Genomic DNA, 25,960 nt, shown 5'->3' with positions numbered 1-25,960 from the left:
AAACGAGATCGGCCAGGCCAGGGAGAGCAATGGACAGGCCCTCCTTCCACAGACACCTCTCCTGCCATGCCAGCAGGCATGTCGCTCGTTAGTCTACAGCAGCCAGCTCCTACTGCTGTGCCTGGGGCTGTGCTGAAAATTTCTCCCACATTTTTTTCGACCATCCTCATTCCATTTGATAGAAGAGAAATTGCTCCTGAAAAGTAATTCAACGGTGAAGAAGTTTTGGAGAAATTCTCCTGGGTTGGGTTTGAGTTTCTGGGGCTTACTTTACTTAGGAGGCAGCCAAGGAGTGAGCACAAGGGTCCTATTTTCATTGCACCGTCATCTCTCTGGCTGCCTGTAGCCTCCTCAGCTTCCTACACTTCAACTAAAGCCCAGTTTAAGGCACCATGAGGTAATTCTTCCCATGGGGCCTTTTCAGATCAGGACGTGCAGGCAGCCTGGGAGGCTCGCTGTGATCAGGGAAGCTCAGAAACACCACAGAAATACATGATGAAACGTCCCGAATGAGGCAGAACAAGGGAAGCCCCTTTCATGGGGGGAGAAAATGTTCAGGAAATTGGAGGACAGCTTTTGGCAGAGCACTAACTCCACCTCTTCCCTGGAGCTGGACCCAACACTGCCCCCACCTGCCTTGCGGTGGATGCATACTGGGGGCCGGCCTGCCAAGACAGTTGATGCTCTTGCAGCACAACCCCCCCCAAAACCCTTACCAAAAAAGAAAGAAGCTGTGCTATGACCCCTGTCAACAGGGAGCCCTATCTGGGAGAAATGGATGAGAATTTCTCCTCCCCCTGGAGAAATTCGGAGAAATTGGCTCCCAAATTTCTCTGCCCACAAGTAAGGTGGAGAACTTCAAGAGGCCATTTGCGTCCAGCTCTAGTTGCACCAAGCTCTAACATCACACCGAGCAACAGAATCTGTGTCCGGTCTGTGCAGAGGAAGGGGTGGGGCTGTGCAAATAGCTTCAAGCATCAACAGCCCTCAGTGAGGAAAAAGTACATGGACTACAATTGGCAAGACTGTTGGGGGAAGGGACGGAACTTGCCCATCTGTCCAAGAAACTGGAGAAATCGGGGCAGGGAGCAGTTTTATCCCCCCACAGCCCCTCCCCACTGCCCCAAGCCCAGCTGTGTTCCTGAGTACCCACCTTCTTCATTTGAGTACAATGTGACAACCACTCACATCTGTGGGAGAAAGAGAAGCGCTACACTGCCCTGGGGTACTTGTTGAGGGGGCAAAACCTACTCCCTTCCCTCGACCCAGGGTGATCCTGCTTCTCCTGAGAGAAGGTGTGATGCGTGTCTGTGCGAAGAGGACACAGAGGTGCACCGCAGGCCCCAATGCTTCTCTGCAGTTAGTGCTCCATCCACACTTTCCCCCCGTCCAGAATGTTGCTATTCTGTTGGGTATTGACGTGAATGGAACTGAAGCACACGATGTGCCCACACCGTTTCGTGGCTTTTAGTTTCACTTCTGCAAATACTTTTTGTATTTAATGCTTTAGGAGTTGTGCTTTTTATACTGTGCTCAGGGGAACCCTGGGGTTCCTTGCAAGCTTATCAGGGGCTTCTCAAGGAAAAGATGACCAATGGCAGAGACATTTCCCTGAAAAGCAGTTTCAGTGAAGCATTTCCTTACAAACATCCCCTGCCACGTGCCGCCGCAGGCGAGAAGTAGACATGATCCTAAATGCTTCACTTGGGAGCACATTGAAGATTTTTTTTTAAAAAAAGTAGGTTCTGTGGGGGGACTTTTTCTTTGGGACCTTCCCCCAGCTGTTTTGGTTTTTTAAAGTTCCAACTGATACCACTGGAAGCATTTTTCCTAATGCTAATGGCTGTGCAGGGAGTGGTCATTTTGGCTGAGATCATGGATGGGGAGAGAAGGTTTCAACCTCCCCTGCCTGTGTGCAACAGACATATTGTTAGACCTCCAATTGTTATTTCTTTTTTAAAGTCCTCACATGCTTCCAAGTGACCCATTTAGGGAGCAATCCTATGGGGACAATCAGCTGCCTCTGAACTCGGAGGTGACCGCCTACCCAATGCAGGGTGGGCAGAACGCAGAGGGGATCCCCTCCTCCAAGCTCCGGTCGCCCTGCATTTGCGGCTAGATGGCCAGTTTCGACCGTCTAGCCGGAGCAGTTCAGTGCAATGGGGGGAGGCGGGGGGCGGACGACACATAAGAAGTATCATAACGACGCTTCCAAGGTCCCTGCCCCCAGGAACACCCCCTTTCCTCCTGCTCCACACTGCTCTTCCGAGCATGGAGCCCAGGATGATCTGCACTGCCTACAAGGGGGAGGGGGAAGGGAGGCGGTTTTCTGGGAATTGACCTCAGAGTGCGAGTTCCCAAACACCGAAAAATCCTATGGCTGTCTAGCTGCTGTCTAGTGGCCATAGTATCGCACCCTTAGGGTGCAATCCTATGCATGTTTGGACAGAAAATGGGTCTTACAACTCCCAGCATTCCCCAAGCAGCCACGATGGCTGGGGAATGCTGGGAATTATAGGACTTCCTTTCTGTCTAAGCTTGCGTACGATTGTGCCCTTGGTTAAGTTGTCTAGTTTGGCCCTCAGTTCACACAGGGCAACAGGCATGCTTAACAGGTTTGGCTAGTCACCACATTGAACTGACTCTGCGCATGCTCAGAAGGCTCTCCTCCATGAATATGTCCTTTAAAGCCATCTGCATCGGTGGCCATCACCACATATCATGGCAATAAATTCCATACGTTGATCACATGTTGTGTAGCTCAAGGTGCTGGTTGAGCTCCTCGGTGAGATGACGGGAAGGTAATGTAGCCTCTCTTTTTTTAAGGGTCAGAGAGCACGCTAGCTATTCCATCCACAATATATCACATGCAAATTAGCTATTGTGCTACTCTTCTGGGGAACTTGAAGGCCAGGCATGCAAAGGCTAAAAAGCACTTGGGTCATGCCTCGAATCAAAGGCAGTGTGTGTGTGGGACATAAATGTGGCAGAAGCTAGGAACTCCATGTCTAAAGCCAGTGGAGGCTGGTGGCTCCAATGTCATGGGGCAGTGAATCCTCCCTGGCTTTCAGTACAATTCTGACTGAAAGCAAGAGCAGATTCACTGCCCTTGTGACATTGGAACCACCAGCCTCCGCTGCCTAAATCTCTCCCTCTGTCTCCCCCCTCTCTCATTTTCAAATGGTGGCACTTACAAACCCTGGGTTTTCCATTTCGTCTTGCCATGATAATTTCCATATGTTTTACTCTTGCAGGGTGAGAAAGGTGACACTGGCCTACAAGGGCCCCCAGGGAATCCAGGAGAAAAGGGGCCTCACGGTCTTCCTGGCCCCATGGGCCCGCCTGGCCCACCAGGCGAGAATCAGGTAGGTGGGAACCTACCCAACCCTGAGCCAGCATGTGCCTCCCCTCTCCCTGATACCCATCTGGGATCGGTTGCTTGTGGCAGGGAGGGCAATACTGTGTGTGCTTACTTTCGTATTATTTTCAGAGCAACTTTCTAGAACCTTTGACTACAGATATGAGCCTGAAAACTAGAGATGTACGAGAATTTAATTTATGTTCGCAAATCATCAGAAAATGTCACGTTCGCAATCCTGAACACAAATGCGAGTCGTAGATTTTTTTTTCAAGAAATGTTTGCAAATTCGTGAAATTCGTGAAACGTTTGCAAATTCATGAAATTTGCAATCGCGTTCCAAAAATTCGAGAATTCTTATGTTTTAGTCAATGGGGGGGGGAGCGTGCGCTTTTGAAAAATGCACACAGAAATGTGTATTTCTATGTGTATTAAATGTGTATTAAAAATGTGTGTTTTTCCTGTTCAAAATACATGCTTTCCCCTTTTGAGCAAGCCGAAAAATAGATAAAAAATGAACACGGGGGTAAGGTGAAACAAGCTTGAAACTGCATTTTGGCGAATTTTGGTGAACTCAAACTAGTAGTAGTAGTAGTAGTAGCACGTCAGTGGTTCCTCCATCCTTACAAAAAATACATGAAGAGATCCTGGAAGGAAGGAGCAATTCCAGTCGTAATGGGGCATCAATTGCTTTCCATTGATCCTTCCCTTCCCCCTCAGTTCATTGAGCCCACAATTTCAACATTATTTTCTCCTTCTAGAACTCCTTTAGTTCTTGCCAAAAGAGAGAAAATCCCTTATTCTTACAGCTTGGTTTTAATTAGCATGATTTATCTGTTTAGTGTCCCTCCATACGTGTCAAATTCTGCAAAGAGTACACAGCGCGGGCTTAAGGGCTCTGTCGCTTATACGTTGACAGTGAGGATGTGGGCGGCCTTTTGTGTGGTTCCGTGAGGGTTGCATTGACCCTCCTCTGTTCTCTTGGCAGTGCAATTCTCACACAGGACTTCTTGGGCGTCCAGGTCCTAAGGTAAGTAGGTATGCTTCCCACTAACGTCGTTCTCTAATGTGAGAGCTCTGGCTAATCCCACCCCCTGTTGCTGTATTCCTGATCCTGCCTGTATTGTAGGCTTGCTTAGAAAGGCAAGGGCAAGAATTCGTAAGCTGACCAGCTGTACATTTCTTTTCTTTGCAGGGGGAAAAGGGGGACCCAGGAGAACCGGTGCGTAGTTGTGGATACAGGGCCCCTATCCTTCAAGGCTCAGCGGTGGAAAGGGGATAATTCATTTTTATTCTTTTGCTTTTCAAATTCATTCTAAGGCTCAAAATGCTGCTTTCACACAGGATTGCCGCAGCTGCTGCGAGGAAGCAAGAACTGAGGCCCATTTCCCTGGTTCATCAGACTCTTGGGTGCCGTTTACATACCAAGAGGTACATCTAGAAAAGTTTGTGTCCCATTTAGGACAGCTGGTCTAGCACTGACTGGGCTTCTGTTCATAGTCCCCACTTCTGACCAACCTGCTTCCTCTCCCTTCAAGCTCTACAGTATTATCAGTCCTGGAAGAATGGGAAAAGTTCTGTGCAGGGATTTCCTTGCATCACGCTGTTGCGAACTCTTCACTTTGCCAAGTTGTGAAGTCCAGGAGCACCACTGGAGAGCTTGGTTTCCCTTGGAAGAGAGAACACTGGGGACTTTTAGTGTCTTTGTAATAGTTGTCCAATTTACAAATATACAAGCAGAGCCCAATGGAGGCAAATGGGCATTCCTGCAGCAGGCAGCGAATTGGCTAGCCCTGCAACACATTCAGACCTGGTACAGACCTCCCAAAGCTACGCCCTCCGCTTACCATTAGAAAGCTCCCACGCTCTCTCTGCCTCCCTTTCTGTCTGTCCCAGTTCAAACTACTTTATTTTCCTGCCTATACATCCCTGCAGAGTATTGGTCTCAGACCTCTACTCCCTGCAGATAGATTACCCATTCAAGAAAATGTCTCCTAAGCATTAGCTCCAACTGAGGGTATTTCAGCAAATCCTCTTGAACAGGAAGCAGTCAGCTTTAACAAAGGATGGTGCCGCTGCTTATAAAACACCACTCATTATGCTTTGACTGAAGAAGGCAGCACCTTAATTGGTCCTGGGCAGTATTTCTTTCAAGGGTGAATTAGGGGGACCAAGCCCTGGTACCTGGGGCAAGAATGCTTTTGCCTGTGGATGAAGAGACCACCCAAAGTCCCACATGCTTTTCCTGGGTTTCAGTGTAACTCTGGAATGTCATGGAAAATGTTGGAGGAGCCATTTTCCTGGGATCTCCGCTTGTGCTGCACTCAGGTTGCAAGACCCCCAGTTCTCGAAGTACTGTGCTGTTTCTCCCCATCCCAGGAGTGAAACTGCCATGTTACTGATATGTGAACTTTCCAAGGTGACGTCAGCATGGACCTTTCAGCATGAGTCAATAAAAATATGCCACCACCCTTGTGTCAGTGGCATCCATGGGACTCCCAGCCTGCACCAGCAGTGCTCGTGCTCTGGAGTGATCCCAGTTATCTTTCGAAGCCCTAAATCTCTGCAGTCAATATGAAAACAGGGAATTTAGGGAATTTGTTCAGTGAAGATAATGTGGGTGGGCGAAATGTGCCGGTAACAATACCTGGCTATTGAGTTTTCATCTTTTTTTTCCCTCCTCCAGAATGGCAAAGGAAACACAGAGATATATGGTGCAATTGTCAACCATGTACGTCACTTCCAGCTTTGCATCTTCTGCAACAGATCTTGGTTTGATTTTGGTTTTGTCCGTTTTTAAAAACCGCATCCTGTTTTGGGGCCTTCAAGATGCCCTAAATCCCATCTTGGCCACTTTCTCCAAGAAAGCACCTTGTCTGTATGAACAGCGCATGCAACAGAACTCCCAGAGGGGTCCTACAATTTACAGGGCTTTCTTGGAGTTCACGGGTTTGTTAGCGGAATCCGGGGAACCATTAACACTATTTGCCGGCACATTCAGACATAGGAGGGACTTATGGGAAATATCCATGGTCTGCAAAGTCTAATTTCAGGGTGTGCCTTCTGGGATAACAACTGCTGCCTCTCTCTCCCCCCACTTCCTTCTAGGGTCCTCCTGGCCCCCCAGGAAACCCTGGCCTGCCAGGCCCGCCAGGCCCTCCAGGCCAACCAGGCGTTCTTTATCTCAACGTAAGTGACTTCTCCCCCACCCCACTCAGTTCTTCCATCGCTCAGCTAACTTGCACGAGTGCAACTGTGACTCGGTGTAAGGGAAGGGGGACTAGCAACCACATGGTTTCTGAAGGGTGCTTTGTGGAAAACTAGGGATCCAATTCCTCTGCTGTTTTTAGGGCTTAATTAAATGTTGCACACGTGTATCTCAACACTGACAGCTGCTCTTAATAAGGAAACTTATTTATTTGAGGAAATAAGGTGAATTTAAGAGGAGGCGATTTGCAGTGCAGAAGCAGCCGAGGAGGGGGAGGTGCTTAGTCCTTCTGTGCCTGCTGTTTCTTCACTGCAGTACCCCTATATCTTCTCCCTGCCCCGATGGGTTCCAGAGGCATGTTTGCCCTAGTTAAGGCCTCCGAGGCAGATGCTGTGGTGCTGGGCTTTATCGCCACATATTTTGGCTGGGGTTTGGTCCCACGCCAGGGCGTGGTGGGAGTAGCCCGTGTGCTCCTTGTCCTCTAGAGTTTCAAAACTGGATGGTATAGGCTTCGCTTTGTGGAGCGTATTATGGCAATCACCATGTTTGGGGACCAGAAGGATATTTTATACTTTTCTCTTATAGTATGTGGCTTGCTTTATTTGTCTTCGGCTTGTTCCTTTAAGCATTTTTCTGTGAGGCATCTTCTTTGTATGCCAGTCTGGATTGTGTGGGTTGATTTACGGTATGGGAAGGGAACTGATGGGTGGATTCTTCTCAATTTCTTCTAAGCTGAAGGTCTGACATTAAGTGCTTCTTGGCAGCTTCCACCTAAGTCAGAGGTTTTCAGAATGCGTTGAGGGGACTCTGGGGTTCTTCAGAAGCTTATCATGAAAAGATGAGTCATGACTCTTCCCTGAAAGGCAATTTTGCCTGACCACTACCAATCTGCAATATGTAACGTGCAGCTGCAGAGTAACGTTGGGTGTGTTTGAGGTCACACTCTTGAATTCAGGTGAGGCCAAACCAAGGCCCAACAGGCTTGGCCAAGCATGAGTGTGTGCTCTAGACCATGATCCAACATACTCTGCAACACACATGTGCCTTGGAAGTGTTCTATGAAGGTAAAAAGTTTAAAAACCACTAGCGTAAATCACCTTGTGAAAGGTTCAGAGCCAAAGTCTGAATGAGCTATCCTAACTTCCACAATTGGGTGGGAAGAGGCTTAGTATTTTGCAGGGCGGGGGATCATCTGTTGCTTTGTAGAATTTTGTATCTAATACTAAAAGCTTCTGAGAATGGCATGGGGTACCTGACCTCCACCCCCTTTAACCTGTATCCTTTCTTTCCACCTCCCTCCCTGTACTTTTTGGGACTGGTTGTTGTTAATGGTGTTTGGCACCAATTGATCTGTCTCTTTCCAGAGAGTGTTCCCTGTCCGACCCAGGCCACACTGCAAACAGCCGGTGAGTTAATTTATTTTGTTTATTTATTTAAAATATTTCTTGGGCGCCTTTCAGAGCAGAAGTCCCTCAAGGCAGCTTACAGCAATAAACCAGAGTGCTGTTGCACTCATGTCCTGCTTGTGGGCTTCCCACAGGCAGCTGCTTGTCCACTGTGTGAACAGAATGCTGGACTAGGTGGATCCTTGGCCTGATCCAGCAGGGCTCTTCTTATGTTCTTAATACATAAAAAGGTTAACAAGCCTGAACGGCCTGAAAGACATCTTGCAAAGACAGGTAGCCCCTTGTTTAGCAAGCCAGGGCTTTGCTGCGTGAGAAGACAGCCAAGAACAATCTGGCTTGCACAGCAATACTGTGGACACAGCAATACCCTGAGGCCATGGCTGTGCTTATGCATTTCCCCTTCAGAGCCTCTCTAGGTTGCTGGCTGTAGAGCTTTCCCCAATCTTGCCACCTTGAGCGCCATTTCCTTGGTAGACAGGCAGGGTATAAATTCAATGAATGAATGAATTAATAAACCTGGTACCATCCAGATGTGTTGGACTATATCTCCCATGCTGGCTGGGAATTATGGGAGTTGGAGTCCCAACACACCTGGAGGGTACCAGGTCGGGAAAGGCTGATTGTTCTCTTCTGTTGAGACTGCTCACACATTTTAACAACTGGAGAAAATAGCAACATAAGGGCAGAGGAGCGCAGCATGGAAAAGGATGTGAGAAGTTACCACCTCCCAATGCTGTTATTATGGCCCAGATCCCCCACCCCGCAGCTTTTTTTTGCAAGAGAGGGACTTTGGCGTTCCAGTCTCTGTACTCACATGTCCCATCTAGTTTGATTTTTTAGGAGACTTGTGCCATCTGGAATTCTGACTGGCATGTTGTGGCTCTGGCTTTCCCATTATTTGTTTTATTTATTCATTTTGTTTATTAAATTTTATATCCAGCCTTATTTGTTTTATTTATTTATTTTGTTTATTAAATTTTATATCCAGCCTTTCTACTAAAAAGAGCGATCGAGGCGGCTAACAATAAAATACAGAAAAAATAAGAGTCCTAATTAAAACCTGAAATGTCATTAATTAAAACACATCCCATAAAAATCATATCAAATAAAACATGAGTAACAATAAAAGACAAATAAAAACACACCAATGAGAAATAAATAACAGAACCCACCAGATTAAAAAACCCAATTCAACAGCATTGGCAGCTTAGATGCCAAAATCCTGCCCCAAGCAACACGTCTTTGCCTGCCAGCAGAAGGGTAACAGAGATGGAGCTAGCCTTGCCTCCTTTGGCAGGGAGGTCCAGAGTCTGGGGGCAGCCATAAAGAAGGCCCTCTCTCATGTTTCCATTACATGTGCCTCTGTTAAGGGTGGGCCAGATAGAAGGGTCTCTCCCAAGGGTCTTAAAACCCAGGCAGGCTACTATGGGAGAATGTGATCTTTCAAATAGGATCTGTTCCAAGATTCTTTGGATGCAACAGTTGAGGAGATGAGAGGTTTTCTAACAGATTCCTTTTAACTACAATTTGCAGGCATGATAGGGGCACAACAGCCATAAATAGGGAGTGCTGGTCCCTAGAGGAAATCAGTGCGGCTCATGCCAGAACCTGAGAAGCTCCCTGCATGCAGGGAAAGGACAGTCAGATCAGGTTAAAGGGAAGTCCTATTCTTTAGGAGTTCTTCTTGCTTAAGAAGAAGACTTATTTCTAAAAAAAAAATTCAGCCTCATTTGATTCCATTTACCAGCAGACTGGTACCATCCTGCACTGGGAAAGCCATTTCTGCCCACATCATTCGTAGACACAGCTTGGCTAACATGGTGCTCATCTCTCTGCTCTCGTTTCTTCCAGCTGCCCCAAGACCCGTATTTGGATGCAGGTAGAAGCCCTTTTCTCTCTCTGAAAGGGAAATGTTCCTAAGGTGCATCTGTCTTGCATGTCTCTCCCACTGTTCACTAGCCCTGCTTGTATATTTTGGGATGGCCATTTAGTGGCCTGTGAAGGGGATCTGGCCTGCCCAATGCTTTTCTCTGGCTCTTGAAGTGGTCAAGCCTGGGCACTGGGGAGAAGGGAGAGAACGTGAGGACAGAAGTGCCCTGGGTTGCTCGTCCGCCCTTGTCCTCCACGCTGAAAGTGCATAAGAGCAGCCCAGTGTGCAGCAGACAGGAAGATGGGCGGGGGGGGGGATGCGTCTGCTTTTGCTCAGGCTGTTTGAAAGGAAACGCCACAGCACTTCTGCCCGTTCATTAGCCTCCTCTGTGGCAGCCTGCAATGGCGACTCTGCCCCTGAGCAGCTTCTCAGTGGCAGGTCCGACCCCAGGGAGTTGACTGTCCCTGGTATGGACATATGGCAGCAGTAGGCAACTTGCAGCCTGAGGATAGCAAACCCATGGCTCACGTACACTTTTCTAGCAGACTTTTAGCCCTAGCCAGGCCCTGCTTTGCTCTCTTCGTGAAGGAAGAGAAACCTGGAGAAATGCACGGGAGGTGCACTTGTTTGGTGTTTCCTGCAATCGCCCCCCCAGAACTGGCAGCAGGGTAGTCTGGGAATCTGAGCTGTAAGTGTGCTGGCAACAGTCAGTAAGGAGGGTCTGTTAACCATTGATGCATAGCATAGCGGGATGCTATTTGCAGAGAGAGCTGTGCTAAGTCTCTCCATGTAGGGAACAGGGCAAGCTCCCTGCTTTTGTACGGCTGCCACAGTGTTCCCATCCTGCAGTGACAGGACGAAGCCTAAGCTGAGTGGGGAGAGCCTTGGCTATTGGGTGGTATAGAAATGAAATTCTTCTTCATCATCATCATCATCATCTGTCCTGTTTCTGCTGTGTAGATGCTGAGCTGCCTCTGAAGGAGTCTTCCAATGGAAACCAGCATGGTTTTAAGGTGTGTTGCCTTGTATTTTTCCTTTCTGATCTCTTCCTCACTAGTTAGCCTGGGGCAAATTGCTGAGCATGTGCAGAGTGCATTTCCCACAACCAGCGCCTGTACACATTGGATTAAAGAATAGGGCTTCCCAGTCTGGGGAAGATGTGGCTTCCAGACAAGCTTGTCACTAGGCACCTCTTGTTTATGTTAAAATATCCCAAAGTAAACTTGCCTGGATAGGAGCAGTGGCAATAAGAAAGCTCGTGTCCTTATGTTAATGCTAGATGCTGCCATCAGAGAAAAAATGGATCCATGGTTCATGCCATGGTTCTATCTTGTGCCCTGTTTGTGAGTTCCTGATTGACAGCTGGTTGGCCATTGTGTGAACAGAATGCTGGACCAGATGGATCCTTGGTCTGATCCAGCAGGGCTCTTCTTATGTTCTTACCTTACACGACACACCTGGTTAGGATAAGTACCCATGTGCATTAAGGGACAGATGTTGTGGGGGGGGGACTGTCAGGAGCGGCATGCAATGGATTCCCCCAGGATTATGTACAAACACTAAGTAAATTCAATTTATTTAGTAAATGTCTATGCTGGGCCAGAATAATGGCCTCTTGCTCAGGACTGTCTTCTGATAGCAGCCAGCCAGATGCCATGTGGAAGCAGGGGCAGGATGGTAATATTCAACCCTGTTGCTCTTCTCTGATGTCACAGCAGTTGCTGCCTGTGAACGTGGAGGTTTTGCTTCTGGCTATCGCACCTTGTTGCTACACCTTGACTGATACCTGCTATTCATGGTGGTGCTAGCCTGGAGCAGGCCCAGTTCGTTGCTAGTTTGGTGGATACCTTAATTAGAAGGGCTACTAAGCACCAATTCACTGGGTTGCCTGGCTCATGGCATCCATGTTCTCCCCTGCTCGTAGCAGCTCCCTGTTTGGGATAGGCAGCTACCAGACTCATTCACATAAACAGAAGCTGCTATTTGGGGGGACGCTACTGATGATTTGCAGCAGCGTGCTAGCCTAGTAGCTTCTGTTTGTGGCAAATAAGGCCGAGTGTGCCATGGGGTGGTGACGGAGAAAAGCAGGTGGCATGAGAGTTCAGCTGCTGTTGTGTAAATTGGGGCCCCAAGTAATTTGCATTGGTCCCAGAAAAATAAGAATGTCTTAGCAGATCTGACCAAAGTCCATATAGTCCAGGCATTCTGTTTCCAACACCCAGATACCCCTGGGAGAAGCTTGCAAGCATGGTATGAAGTTGATGGCCTTCTCTCCTGCTCGCCCCAGCATCTGCTATATAGATATATATTATTTCTGTACATAAAAGTTCCATTTAGCTATCATGACTAATAGCCATCGCTAGACCTATCCTCTCCTAACTTGATAACGTTTTTGTCCAGAATACATATGGTCCCAAGCAAAAAGGGGACCTTCTAGGCTCGTCTTAGGCTGAGGCTGAAGACAGACAGTAGGTTTTAAGACTCGGCCTTACCCAACCTGAGCCCCTCCAGATGTTTTTGACTACAACTCCCATCAGCATCACCCAGCATGGCCAATGGTCAATGGTGATGGGAGTTGTAATCTAAAACATCTGGAGGGACCCAGGTTGGGGAAGGCTGTTTTTGAGAACTGGAAGTACATTGAGAAAAGAAGCATTGGTCACTACCATCTGAATAAACGAGGTAACCTTTTTTTTTTATAGCCTATGACCCTAGTAAAATTATTAGCCATGATGGCCATCTGTAATGAGTAGCAAGTGGTCTTATGCACCTAGACTTTTATTTCAGCTAGAATATGTTGCATTTGTCAACTTGTTTTGTCCCCTTGGGTTTAGATTTGAGTATAACATATCTCGGACTTGCTTTTTTCTTTTCTTTTTTACACAATAAAGGTGCTTTTTCAGTAAAAGCTACTCATTACCAGTGGGCATCATGCCTAATAATTTTACTAGGGTCATAGACTATTTAAAAAACAAACAAAACAGTATCTAGATAAATTCCTGAAGATGGTACCAACCATTCCATTTAAAGATCCATGAATTTGGAAGGGGGATATTGTTTACACTGGGAATGTTACCTCAACAGAGTTATTACCAATCATTGCTCAATATCAGATAACAGACTAAATAGGGGAAATGTTGGTGTATAATATTATTTATTTTATTTATTTACAACAGTTGTATACTGCTCCACATCTTAACAGGTACTGGAGCAGTGATCAACAAGAGACAAAATGAACAAAAGATAAAATGAAACATGATATTAAAATTATTTAAAAAACAGAGTGCTGATAAAACCAAGGTTGGTTGGCTGGTTGGTTGGTTATTTATTTATTTAAAACATTTGTATCCCTCCCTATATCATTAAGATCTCAGGGTGGCATACAGATAAAATCAATTTAAACAGTATAAAACAATAAATAATTTTAACAGCTAAAAACATATTAAACCATTAAGCAAGCTAATACCAATTCAAAAATCTAAAACAATAAAACAGTTAAAACAGTGTGCAACTTTAGGGAATTCAGTTAGCCCTCAAAGGCTTTGGTGAAAAGCCATGTTTTAACTTGGCCAAAATGAAACCAACGTCTGCACCAATCAGGCCACCAAGTGGAGGGCATTCCACAACTGGGGTGCCACAGCAGAGAAGGCCCTCTCCCATGTCCCACCATAGTGCATGTCTTGCACTGGTGGGACACGGGGGGGGGGCCTCCAACAGATCTCAATCCTCAGGCAGGCCTATACAGGGGGAGGCGCTTCCTCAAATATCAAGGTCCCAAGCTGCTTAGGGCTGTAAATGTCATCACCAGCACCTTGAATTCCGACAGGAAGCATGTTGGCAGCCCATGCAATTCCTTTAAAACTGGTGTTATGTGATCTTTATGAGATGTTCTAGTCAACAGTCTAGCTGCTGCATTTTTCACTAGTTGCAATTTCTGAGTTGTCTTCAAGGGCAGCCCCATGTAAAGTGCATTGCAGTAGTCTAATCGGGAAGTTACCAGCACGTGCGCTAGGTTTTTTTCTAGCCACTTTGATCCTTTTTGGGCCCTAATGGAGCAAAAGTTGTCAAATGTTTAGCCCCACACAAGTATTATGTATGTTCAGCTTTTTCTTTTCTTTTTTACACAAAGTGTTTTTTCAGTGACAGCTACTCATTACAGATGGCAATCATGGCTGATATTTTTACTAGGATCATAGGCTATTTAAAAAGCCCTACCTTGTTTATTCACTCCAGATGGTAACAATCTCCCCCTTTTCAGACCCCTGGCCCATGAATTGTTCCATTTGTACCTCTTCTCAAGCATGGTTTTGAAAAAATACAAAAACCTGCTAAGGCTGTTTCTCACAGCTGAAAGTGGAATGAATATATCACCCTCTTTTAAACCCCCCTGAGAAATTGTTTTGTCTCCAGCCTGAAACAACATGCTTTCTATTTGGAAGCCAGTGCTTGCAGATGGAACAGATGTTGTCAATTCCAGTAATATAACAAACAACAACTAAGCGTTAAGGTGATGATGATGGTAGGATCTAGCTGCTACAAACACATGCATGATTACAAATCCTTTCTCCAGTTCAGGCTAGGTAATGTCATGTTCTCCAGCCTGTCAGGAGTGTTTCTGAGCTCAGGGAGTGGGCTCAGAAACTGAATTGGGTAAACTGTCTAAGTTCCGCCCTGGCCTTCTCTCTCTTGGCTCTGCGTCTGCGCCTGGCATCTATTAATTCAGACTCCCCAAACCCCGCCTCTCCCTGTTCGCTATCTCTCACAGGGGCAGGAGGTGAAGAGGGACCCTCCTCCTCAGATTCTGAAGAAGAACTGCCAGACATGGGGGAGGCATTTTCCCATGCTAGACCAGACATGGCTAGGCAGGCTCCTCAGGTATCAAAGGTCCAGCTGGAGGAGAAGGGTCCCCCTTCACCCCCCACCTCTGTGAGAGATAGCGAACAGGGAGAAGCGGGGTTTGGGAAGTCTGAATTAATAGATGCCAGGTGCAGACGCAGAGCCAAGAGAGAGAAGGCCAGGGCAGAACTTAGACGGTCTACCCAATTGGCCCTGCATGAACAGCTGTGCCTAGAAGCCTCACGAGAGAGACAGAGACCTCCCCCAACCCCTTAATTTAGGCTAGTGAGACCGCCTTTCTTTCAAATGGTGGGCAACTTTCATAGCTACTTTTGAACCCCCTGAAGGCATTTCCTTGTAGACTAAGAGTCACTGAGAATTTGCATCTGTATGACCCTTTGAAGTAATGGATTAAAAGCTGTAGATTGAAGCGTCTTGTCTGTGTTTGATTCAGCGTTTGAAGTTCAGTGGGGGCAAAAGGAATCCTGACACAGCTTTGACCCGTCCTCTGGCTCCGAAGAGGAACCAGAGGCAGAGGAGCCTCCCTCCATTAATCCAGTCCCTGCTAGGCTGGGCCTTCCAGACTGAGGATGTGCCTCTTCCCGACTCCTCAGGTGTAGCGGACACTCCTATATTACAGCCTTCACCACCCCTACCCTGTAGGAGCCAGAGGCTACAAATCAGGAAGAGGCCCTTTGTGAAATAAACTACTTCCCTGAGGGGGTGGAGTTAACTGCTGGTCTTGAGCTGCTGGCCTTCAGAAGGCCTCAGAAAGCCTTTGACTGAGGCAGAGTCAACAATTCTCCTTGCTTGAGTCTCAGCTAACTTGGAGCTGGCCAAGGTCCTGGAAGACCCGTCCTGGTCTAACTTGCCTGGCTATTCAGCACCCTTAACCTGGCCTGGACTTGACCACACCACACCACACCACACCAGACCCAACCTGACTTGCCAAGTCCTTGCCTGTACATGCCTTGCTGGTTTTAGCACCTTTGGGTGCCCTGAACCAATTTGGACAGGACAGATAAATGTCGATGTTTCTACTGAAATACATCTGCTCCTCCTCGCTTTTCAGCGCTCCACCTGGGTCTTCAAGTCAAAAGAGCTGATGTTCAACTCCGCCTCCTCTATTCCTGAAGGCAGCTTGGTCTATGTCAGCGAAGACAGTGAAGCTTTCTTCCGGAGCCCCAAGGGATGGAGCAAGCTTCTGGTAGGATCTGTAACCCACTTAAGGGTGGGGGATTAGTAGAACTTGGTAACTGGAAGATCACATCTCCTTAGACACCAACGGCTCTATAGATGTGTGTTTCTCAGGCTTGCTTTCTGTCTGATTTAGAGGCAACAGCTTGGCCACTATGTGAAACAGGAGGTTGGGCAGATCCAGCAGGGCTGCTCTTAAGTTCTATTTTTTGTTTTAGTTTGAAAGGAATGTTTCTCCCTCCTCCCCTCTTCAGGTCAGATTAGTTAGTGACCTGGGGTGTGTGTGTTGGTGTTGGCTTCTTCCCACCCACCCCCTCCCAGAACATCAAACCTGTCCTCTTCCATTAACTCCATGAAGGGATGGACACATAAGTATAATTTATTTAAGCTTTATTAGGTCTTTGACGGTTACTTCACTACTCAAAGGTAGGTATCCTTCTTAGCGAAGGGAGCTCTGCTTTCCTTCCCTAGAGAGTCTCTCCAGGAGGACCAATTTCTGCTGACTGCTTTTCAGTCCTGGCTCCTTTTCTGAAGTTTCCACTTCATGCGTCTCTTGGGGATAGTCAGAGGTCCAAGTAGCGCTAGCCCTGGGTCTCCACCCCTTCCACTCAGGTGCCAGTGTGTTTATAATGGAATAATAGTAAACCAGAATAGTAGTTTACCCCAAGACATCCAGGGGGTGGTAAATCTAAGCGTTTCTGAAGGTTCCTCACTGAGAAAAGCAAGGCTTGAGCCCTTATAATACCTGAGCTGAGGACAAAGGAAATCTGCAGCATATTTCGCAGTCTTCCCTGGATTGCGGTAAGTGGGTACTCCAGAATTTCCTGTCCCCTTCTAGGCTCTCCTCTTCAGGATCTGACCAGCCTTGGCTATTCACTGCTAGCTGTGTCCTTCCCCCTTCCTAGCCATCAGTGTTTCCCCATCCATCCCTACCACACCGTTTCCCCTCCTTTTATCTCTTCTCCCTCCCTACTCAGTCATCCACAGCTGCTGCATCTTTCCCAGTCTGCAGCCTATGATGCCAGATCCCAGCAACCCCTGCTCACTGCTGTCTGAACTGGGGACTTTCCTTATGAGGGAGGGACTGGCCCATGCTGGTGACAGCTGTCACAGTTGGGCTTTCATGGTGAGGCTTGGCTCACTTGCTTGAGTTACCTGACAATACTGGCTCTGTTGGCAAATTTGCTTAACCTTCTAACTTTTCAGAACAAATGATTGTTTTTACACTTATTTCATTTTAGTTCAGCCTTAAATACATCCCTGCTTCTTCTTCTCTCTTGATCAGTTGGAGGATTCAGAGACTTTATTTCTTGGTGATGACCCCTTGGTGTCTACAGAGAGAAATCAGGTGAGAAATTCTCCCAGCTTCTGATGCCACTCAGCAGGTCTGTTGCTCAGGTGTTGTCTTCTCTGGATTTTGCTCTGATGCAGCAATGGCGAGAAATGGCTTAAATACTTTGCACAAAGGAGAGTGGGATGGAAGGATGAGAATCTCTACCCCGCTCTGCCCCTTCAACAAAAGAGACCCAAACCCATCACCTATTAACTCATTTGGGTGACCTACTTGGAGAACTGAGTTAACCATTGGATAACGTGATTAAGGGCTTCTTCGCACGGAGCTTTTATCCTGCTATTGAGATTGGTTACTAACGGTAGTTCGCAGGTCCTTTAGATGACGCTGTCAACCTCCAGGGCATCTTTCACACTAAGGGCGCAATCCTATGCATGTTTAGACAGAGAAAAGGCCTACAACTCCCAGCATGCCCCAGTCAGCATGGCTGGGGCATGCTGGGTGTTGCAAGCCTTTTCTCTGTCTAAACAAGCATAGGATTGTGCCCTAAATGACTCTTATTCCATTTTTTAAAAGATGGGAGATAATGAGCTATCAAATTACAGCGCGTGAGTTCTGCTTGAGTTCCCTCGTGAAAAAGGAAAAGCCGAAATAAGAGGAGCTAGACCACAGCGCCATCTAATGGCTGTATAATGAAACATATCAAAGACTCAGATAAGGGGGGAAAGGGGGGAAGGAAGCATGTGTAAAGGGAGTCCATCATGATCCTGCATTTAAAACAGAAGCAGAAAGCCCTGTTATAAATGCAGGATTTTAGGTTGGTGTAGAGATGCTCAAGCAGTCACTCTCTCAGACACGTGCTTTTGCCTGTGTGTTTAGTTTTGCAAACAACAATGAAAAGAGAAAGGTATTGTATTGAATTTGATGTATTATTATATTTTAAATAAATATATGAAATTCAATACCTTACAAATATAAAGCAACAATATAACCTGAATTAACTAAGAATACAAACCTAATATCTAATATATAGTATATTTTAAAAACATCTAGAAATACATTTTCAAACAAGTCATTGAAACTAGATTAAGTTGCTTGAAAGTTCTCTTTTTTGTCGACGCTTGAACTGAGTTTCTTCAAGAACACAGGTCAGCTATCCGCAGTTGCAAATCAGGAGTAGGTTTATCCTTCCACTGTCCTATAATAATTCTCTTGACTACTCACCATGCTTGGAGAATCCAGAACTCTTGGTATAAGAATAAAATCCATGCGCTAGGACCTGGTGACTAGGGTTATAGCTGAAGAGAGCCTAAGCATCTTCAACAAACAATGATAGTTGTAAAGTCATGTTAACAATCTTGTGAATTTCAGACCAAGATAAACAATAGTAGGACATGCCCAAACCATATGAGCATTTCAATATCCAAATTACATCGCCAACAACCAGGGTCTATAACCAACCCTTATTAAACTCTCTGAGGTGTCCAAGTAACATGAGTTTCTGTTGTATTAGCCTCATCTTACTATCAAAAGAACTATGTTTCACTAGTTTCAAAACAACTTGTGACTGATATAAAAGTTCATAATTCCAAAGATCTTTCAAATTCGCTCAAGCTCATTATTCCAAGGATCTCAAAGATATCATTTTTATCTATATCTTTGATGTTTTGATCAAGATAAGTAACCAGTGTAGATACACCCAATGAAAAGACCAGTAACAAAGGTGAAGTTTTAGAAGCTGCAAACACATCTGGACCAAAAAGCTAAAATAACAATGGTTTAAGTTGAATAAACTGCCAACCAGGATTCTGCGGTAAATGATACTCAGCTTTTAATACTTCAAAAGTTTTAAAAGCAGTATTAGAAGAAATAAAATTTGTCCAAAGTTATAATACTGTGGGAGGCCCAATTTACCCCCGCCCCCCAACAAAAGGATCTTGGATCCATCTTTAAACTAGGTTTCCCCCACAATGTAAGCTTTTCATTAGTGTAAAAGTCAAAACAATACCTACAACCCAATTACAATTTATTGTAAGCCACCTTGAGGATCATTTGATCAAAAGGCAAGATACAGATCTAAATGAATAAATAATAAATTAACCCTGCGTCTCCAGGTCCAAAAGGATGAAAGCCAAGCAGCAACTCAGGCTGCATCAACTAGCATCTCCCAGAGGATTCCTTCGGTAAGTTCAACCAGAGGGGCATGCAAGAGAGTGAAACTGTTGGCAGAATAATTTGCCTTTTTGGAATACCGCAGATAGTGCTGTTAATGTAATGACACAGTTTGGATCTGGTTTAACTGTGACAGCTTCTCCCAAGAACTTTAGGAACTGTAGTTTTTGTGAGGATGCAGGGAATTCTGGAAAACTTTTATAGAACTGTAATTCCCATGGCTCCTTGGTTCATAGCCATGACAGCTAACTGGAATGGGTTTCAACTGGTAGTATAGAGTCCGTGTTTTAAAGATACAGGATGAAACCTGATAAAGCAATGGGCTGATGGTATAATATCAGCTCTCCTTCTGGTTAATCAACTCCAGCCTATTGAATCAAGGCCTCCTTAAGTGTAATATATTCATCGACACTTCTATCTACATGCATTTACCAAGACTTTCTCCAATTTTCTAGCTTCGCCTAGTGGCACTCAACATTCCCCTGACTGGTGACATGAATGGGATTGGGGGTGTTGACCTGCAGTGTTATCAGCAGTCACAGGAGGCAAAGCTGCATGGAACTTTCCGGGCCTTCCTGTCCTCATCCACTCAAAGCCTCGTCTCAATTGTGAAGAGAACTGACAGGAGACTGCCTATTGTCAACCTTAAGGCTAGTAACCAAATCCTGTTGACTTCTTCTTGATTTGATACAGACATCTTTCCTGAGCAGGGTTCTGGTGAAGGAAGAACACAGCAGTTGCCTAGCAACTGCCAAACTAATTCCAATACCTGATGGAGTAATCACAAGAAACTGTTCAGTAGTCAGCTGAACAGTTGCTAGGCAATTACCCAGTGCTTGCTTCTCCTCCTACACTTGTGAATCTCCAGATGTTTTGCCCTACAACTTCCATGAACCCTCACTGTTGCCTGTGGTGGCTAGGGCTGATTGGAGAAGTTGAAGCTCCAGATGTCCTAGGGCTTCCCCACCCTGCCGTACAGGAAATGCAGGCATAGCCATAATTTTGACACCTGGGGCTTCTCCACACAGGGCTTTTATCCTGCTATTGAGACTGGTTACTCGTGGATGTTTGCGGGTCCTGTACATGATGTTATCAACCTCCAGGGCATCTCCCACGCTAAATGACCTTTATTCCATTGTTACAAAGATCGGAGATCACGAGCTATCAAATTACAGCACATTGAATTCTCTTGTGAAAAGAGGAAATCCCGCAGTAAGAGGAGCTAGACAACTGCGCCAACAGGGGCTGTATAATTAAACATATAGAACAACACAGGTAACGGGAAAGCAGGAGGAAGGGAAGCGTGTGTAAAGAGAGCCCGTCGTGATCTTGCATTTAAAACGGAAGCAGAACCCCCCGGTAAAGGTGCGAGATTTTAGCCTGGTGTAGAAATGCTCCTGAAGACACTAGCTGGCATTCCATATTTCTGGGGAGAGACAGTATCTTTTTAAAGGTGCCTGGGTGCTGCTTCTTAGGCTGAGGTGCTGAATTTCTGAGGCTGCAAACAATGGAGTAGAACTTGCAGACTCTGTTGGTTATGTTTTTAGCTTGATAAGTATCGTTTTCATTGCAGGGCCAACAACTGGCCAAAAGCTGGAATTTCCTCTTCAGTAGAGATGGCACTTCCCATTTCAACTCCATGAGGGTCCCCATCTACACATTCAATGGGCTTAATGTCATGACAGATCCTACGTGGTGAGCATGGTGTGGCGAGAGAAAGCATCCATAGGGATATATCACTATATGGGAAGTACAAATGGAGAATCCCAAAATACAGGGTGTTTCAAAATGATGGACCCAATTTCAAAGCAGTATATTTCACGATGGCAACATGTTACAATTACATCAAAACTTATGAACGGTTTAATGAGTTATCAAGTTTTACTAACCATTTTATAAATGCTCTATGTGCCCTCCGTGTTCTTGGCTGGCATGACTTGCGCGGGCTACGTCAAAAACGCTCTTGAATTCTTCTCACGTTTTCCTCTGAAGTGCGTGGTCGCCCTGTGCGCTTCCCCTTACATAAACAGCCTGTTTCCTCAAATTGTCAGTACCAACGACAAATGCTCTTTGGCGCTGGCGGATCAATGCCAAAACGCCGTTGAAACGCATGCTGCACCGCAATTGCGGATTCAGTCTTGCTGAACTGCAGAACGCAAAACACCTTGGGTTGCGGGGTCGCCATCTTGCGAATGACTGAGGCCAGGGGCTGTTTGTGCACTGAGAGAGGCATCTAGCAGTAATCATTTGAAACTCTGTGCCCCACCCTTTCAAGTGGTAAGAGTTTCATTCATGGGCGGTTCGTGGTTGCAGAGATATAGTGATTTCAAATTGGGTCCATCTTTTTGAAACTTGCCCTGCAAGTGGGGAAGAAAGAAAGAACTGTGCCTATTGGGGGATATCTCTATAGAGGGGGTAACTCTATGAGCCAGCAAGTCCCCAGTTCAAACCACTAGTGATGGCACTAGAACAGGAATAGGCAACGTTTGGGGCTCCAGGAACAAATTTCAACCCTTTCATGGCAGAATTTTGGCAGCAGCAACATGAAAACAACTGGCAGTCTTCTAGTGACTAGAAGAAAAATATTGGGGAGGCACAGAAGGACCAATATGCTTTGTGGGGCAAGCAAGCTTTGTCCCACATGTTAGATTTATGAAATGAAATATGCAAGGGGGGACGTACTTGTCTTTGGTGCTGTCTGTGCACATCATAGCTGAGCTGCTGACTTCTCCATTTAGGCATGCAAATGTTGGCTTCATCCTCCACCTGTCCATTCATCTGTAATATGGGGATAATACTGGCCTATCTTATAAGTTAGCTGTAAGGATTACTGAGAGAATATGCATGGGTTGCTTTGAGCACTGAAGGTAAAAGTACTACATCAACACATATTATTATTATTGAGGCTTAGGGCCAAAGTAGGGTGACAGCAGCAGTTTCATGTGTTTAAATACGAAAATGCCTCAGTCACATAGAAAAAGATGGTGGGGCTGACTTTTGAGGAGTAATTTTTGAGCATACCAGCCATGAGTGCTGAACCCTCTTCTTGCCTGTGCCTTTCCTCCCTCACAGCTTTCCTCCACTAAGTGTTTTCCTTTCAGCTGAGTTCTAATATGGGAAGTGACTGAGTGAAAAGCAAATGCAGGGAAGGAAGTGGCACATGCAAGGAATGTTGAGCTGTGCATCCCTTTTGCTGTTAAACTGTAACTCAACCTCTCCAGCCCCCTCTTTCTCTGTCGCTGAGGCAGTTTCATATTTATACACGTAGAATTGCTGCCACTGACCTGGTTCGCATGATCAAGACTGTGGCTTCTTTAAATCATGGTGCGTGCAGGACACGATTTCCATAATCACTGCCCGGGCACGGCTTGACATCTGAAGCCGGGTGGCATGGCCTATTGTAGGATTATTGGAGGGTTGTTTCCTCCTCCCTCAAGCCGTGCCGCCCAGGTGTGGATGACACGACAAGCTGAGCCCCACACGTGATTATGGAAACCATGCCCTGCATGCACTGTGATTTAAATAAGCCGCAGTGGCTTATTTTGATTGTGTGAACCAGCCATGGTCTGATTTGGCCTTCGGAGTACTGGATGGCGACAAGAGAGATCACCTCAATGCTTTCTTGTGCAGCGCGGCTGACTTCCTCTGTCCCATTTTGTATGTTCCAGGACATATAAGGCAGTCTGGCATGGCATCAAGTACCAGGGAAGCCGCTCCCAAAATCAGGACTGCCGCGGCTGGCGAACAGCATCCAACCAGTCTGAAGGCCTTGCCTCATCTCCAGCCGGGCGCAGGTTTCTCACAGAAGACAAACACAGCTGCTCAAATTCCTTGATTGTGCTGTGTGTGGAAAACACCTTCTGATATGTACATATATGGTGAACACAACATCGGATTGACAAGGAATGCTGGAAAGGTCTAGTTGCTGCCAAGCCTGGAGTGGGATGAATGAGAGACTCGTGCAACACTAAGGTGGAAAGTGCAGATACTCCTCTCTCCACACCATCATGGGTGCAGGGGGGAGTTTGTGAGGAAACAAAGCCATCCATTGCCTACACCGTGGCACATTGTCATGTCTGCGGTTGTGTAGAAACAGCACCTCAGTCTGGCCAGGTGCAAATGGTGCTGCTTGACCTTTGGCTTCAGCACATGCAGGATCTGCTCCTGTAAGAAGATGTGTGCACGCGCACTCACACACACTAATCTTTACTTGGCAAAAAGGTGGCAGAAGGGTGCATTGGGCACAGACATGTACAGGGGGCTGTAAGTGTCCTTTTTATATAGCATTCTTGCAAAAGGAACCCAGATCTGAAAGAGAAAAGGCAGCATCCAGGTTGCTGGCACATTTCCACTTTTTAAAAGCATAGAGCTGTAACCTCTACACCTGGGAGGCAACGGATATGGGACAGCGAGTGCAAACCCCTGCACTAGCAATGTGACCTGCATCTGAAGCAGATTCAGATTCCCTTGACAAAAGCCAAGGAAAGAAGTTCCACAACCACCTGTCTAGGCAGCTCGTAAACCTGTGGGTGGGGAGCGTGGTTTGTTATTGTTTTCATTGATCTGATGTAAGCCTCTCTAGGAGCCTTTTTTGGCTGAGGGGCAGGGTAAAAATGGTTTAAAATAAATAAATATTTGTACATTCCCAATTGGAAGTGTCTCATTGTAGAAAATTGGTGATGTCAGGGATCTCAGTTAACAGTTTGTATTTATCCCAGACTAACATTAAACTTTTAAACTCAAGGGCTTGTTTGAACCTAGTTTAACAAAGCAATTGCCTATAATGGAATCCTGATATATGGATCATTTTAAGTATTTCTTACTGTTACGAGATTGTTTAATGAATCAGTTGCCCATAGGAATCGCCTGTGAGGCCAGATAGTAGAATGTAAACATTGGTATATTAATTTCTGCCTCTTTCTTTTGATGGAGGATTGTGAAAGAGATTCTGTATCATTTGCTTATCATTAATAAAAATCCTTTGCAGCTTTCCCCATCACATCAAGGTTGCATCAGCACAGAGGTAGCAAAAGAAGGAGAAACAGAATTCTAACATTTGAACAATTGCTATATGAGCTATTATAATTTCAATTTCTCCAACTTTCAAAGAAATTTCAGAGATCATTATCTTTTTCTCATGACTGCAATAAGAAAAAGTAGTTCAGATAAATTAGCTCACAATTTTTCCTAGCTACTTAAACACTTCCCCCACTGTCTCCCCACCCCAAACAGCATTGTGCAGTAAGAAGCAATCTTCTCTCCTCATTCTTTGATGGCTAAGAAGTTCCAGTTTAGCTTTCTTAATTACTTCAGTACTTCTTTTAAATAATGTACTGCATTGTAAGTGTAATAGGGATATTACCTTTTATGCTGTAAGTTTATCTCAGAAGTTTGCAATGATAATTCATTGTATTCAATGTTGGATCTAATTGCTATCAACAATTCCTCAGTACAATAAAGCTGAAGATGAGAGACAGCCCTGTTTAGTCACTCTTCCTAAAGATATTCTTCTTTTGAATACTGGTTATCAATCAAAATATTTGTTGAGTTATTAGATAAAAGAGTTATCCATTATCTAAACTTAGCACCAATGCCAAATACTTGAATAACTTTGAAGACCATCACACCTTCTATATTATCATTTTTTGCTTCCCAGCATTTTTTGCTTTCCAACATTGTCAGAAAGTTTTCTGTCTTGTATAAACCCAACTTGACCTTCTGCAATATATTTAGGAAGAATATTTTCCTTGATTGGGAATTACTACCTGAAAAGTTTCTTTCCAAGAGCTAGGAATAAGGGGATTCAGATAAGTGGCAGCCATTTAAAACTGGGGCCTCTAAATCTAGGGGAAGGAAATTGTATTTAGCCTCCATTTGTACAGTTAAGCTCAATATTAATACCCTGTTGCAACTGCTAGAAGATCTAAGGAAAGAGTTTGTATTTTCTGGTCATTTGAATCCAGCCTTAGGCTGAAGTGCTTCTATTCCTCAAGAGGTTTCAGTTAACTAATTTAGGGCGCAATCCTATCGGGATTTGGAGACGACCACCTATCCAATGCAGGGCAGGAGAAACATGGAGGGGATCGTCCCCTCCATGCTTCTGCCACCCTGCATTCATGGCTAGACAGCTGATTTTTTCTGTCTAGCTGTGGGAAGCCAAAGCGGGGGGGGGGCAGACACTGGACGACACAGAAAGCATCGAAATGGTACTTCCACCCACCCTGGCATGCCCCCAGGAACGCCCCATTTTTGCCGCTCCATGCTCCTCTTCCAAGCACGGAGCACAGGGCCTTTCTGCCCTTTCCGCCTTTCTGTCTACGAGGCAGCGTGGGAGCGGGTGGAAGTCAGTTCTCAGGGAACCAACCTCAGAGCACTGGCTCCGAGGAACCAACCTATCCTATGGCCATCTAGCTGCTGACTAGTGGCCATTGGATTGCGCCCTTATTCATAATACTTACAGACTATGGAATACGGGGGGCGGGATTTATTTAAATCGAGTGATTTGAATCAGCAAGAAAAAAGGATGATTTAAATCAAGATTTGCATTAAAACTTTTTTATATATTTCCTGAACTAGGGTGTAAATCTGGCCACTAAGCCATGTTAATTTACAACTAAATTGA

General features: G+C 45.7%; 1 protein-coding gene across 16 annotated transcripts in view; it reads left to right on the top strand.

Moving 5' to 3' along the window:
• Positions 1-24,816, top strand: part of LOC146341020 (uncharacterized) — a 65,544-nt gene extending 40,728 nt beyond the window's left edge. For 4 of the 16 annotated variants that reach the window (XM_084804611.1, XM_084804620.1, XM_084804606.1 and 1 more), the window contains 15 exons: positions 3,255-3,365; positions 4,347-4,388; positions 4,554-4,580; positions 4,703-4,789; positions 6,045-6,089; positions 6,467-6,547; positions 7,931-7,972; positions 9,824-9,851; positions 10,803-10,855; positions 15,751-15,885; positions 17,161-17,223; positions 19,281-19,349; positions 19,794-19,988; positions 20,912-21,033; positions 23,007-24,815. In XM_084804611.1, coding sequence (XP_084660737.1) covers positions 3,255-3,365; positions 4,347-4,388; positions 4,554-4,580; positions 4,703-4,789; positions 6,045-6,089; positions 6,467-6,547; positions 7,931-7,972; positions 9,824-9,851; positions 10,803-10,855; positions 15,751-15,885; positions 17,161-17,223; positions 19,281-19,349; positions 19,794-19,988; positions 20,912-21,033; positions 23,007-23,202 — 1,296 coding nt within the window. In that variant the 3' untranslated portion in view covers positions 23,203-24,815. Of the gene's footprint in view, positions 1-3,254; positions 3,366-4,346; positions 4,389-4,553; positions 4,581-4,678; positions 4,790-6,044; positions 6,090-6,466; positions 6,548-7,930; positions 7,973-9,823; positions 9,852-10,802; positions 10,856-15,750; positions 15,886-17,160; positions 17,224-19,280; positions 19,350-19,793; positions 19,989-20,911; positions 21,034-23,006 lie in introns of all 16 variants that reach the window. The other 12 variants (XM_084804621.1, XM_084804612.1, XM_084804607.1 and 9 more) reach the window with 7 other exon arrangements.
• The last annotated feature ends 1,144 nt before the right edge of the window (positions 24,817-25,960 follow it).

Source organism: Heloderma suspectum, chromosome 6, assembly GCF_057233095.1.
Source record: "Heloderma suspectum isolate Gila_16-S chromosome 6, 16-S_ref, whole genome shotgun sequence".
Lineage (NCBI taxonomy): Eukaryota > Metazoa > Chordata > Lepidosauria > Squamata > Helodermatidae > Heloderma > Heloderma suspectum.
The sequence above is the reverse complement of the archived record's forward strand: the minus strand, read 5'-3'. Positions and strand labels throughout refer to the sequence as shown.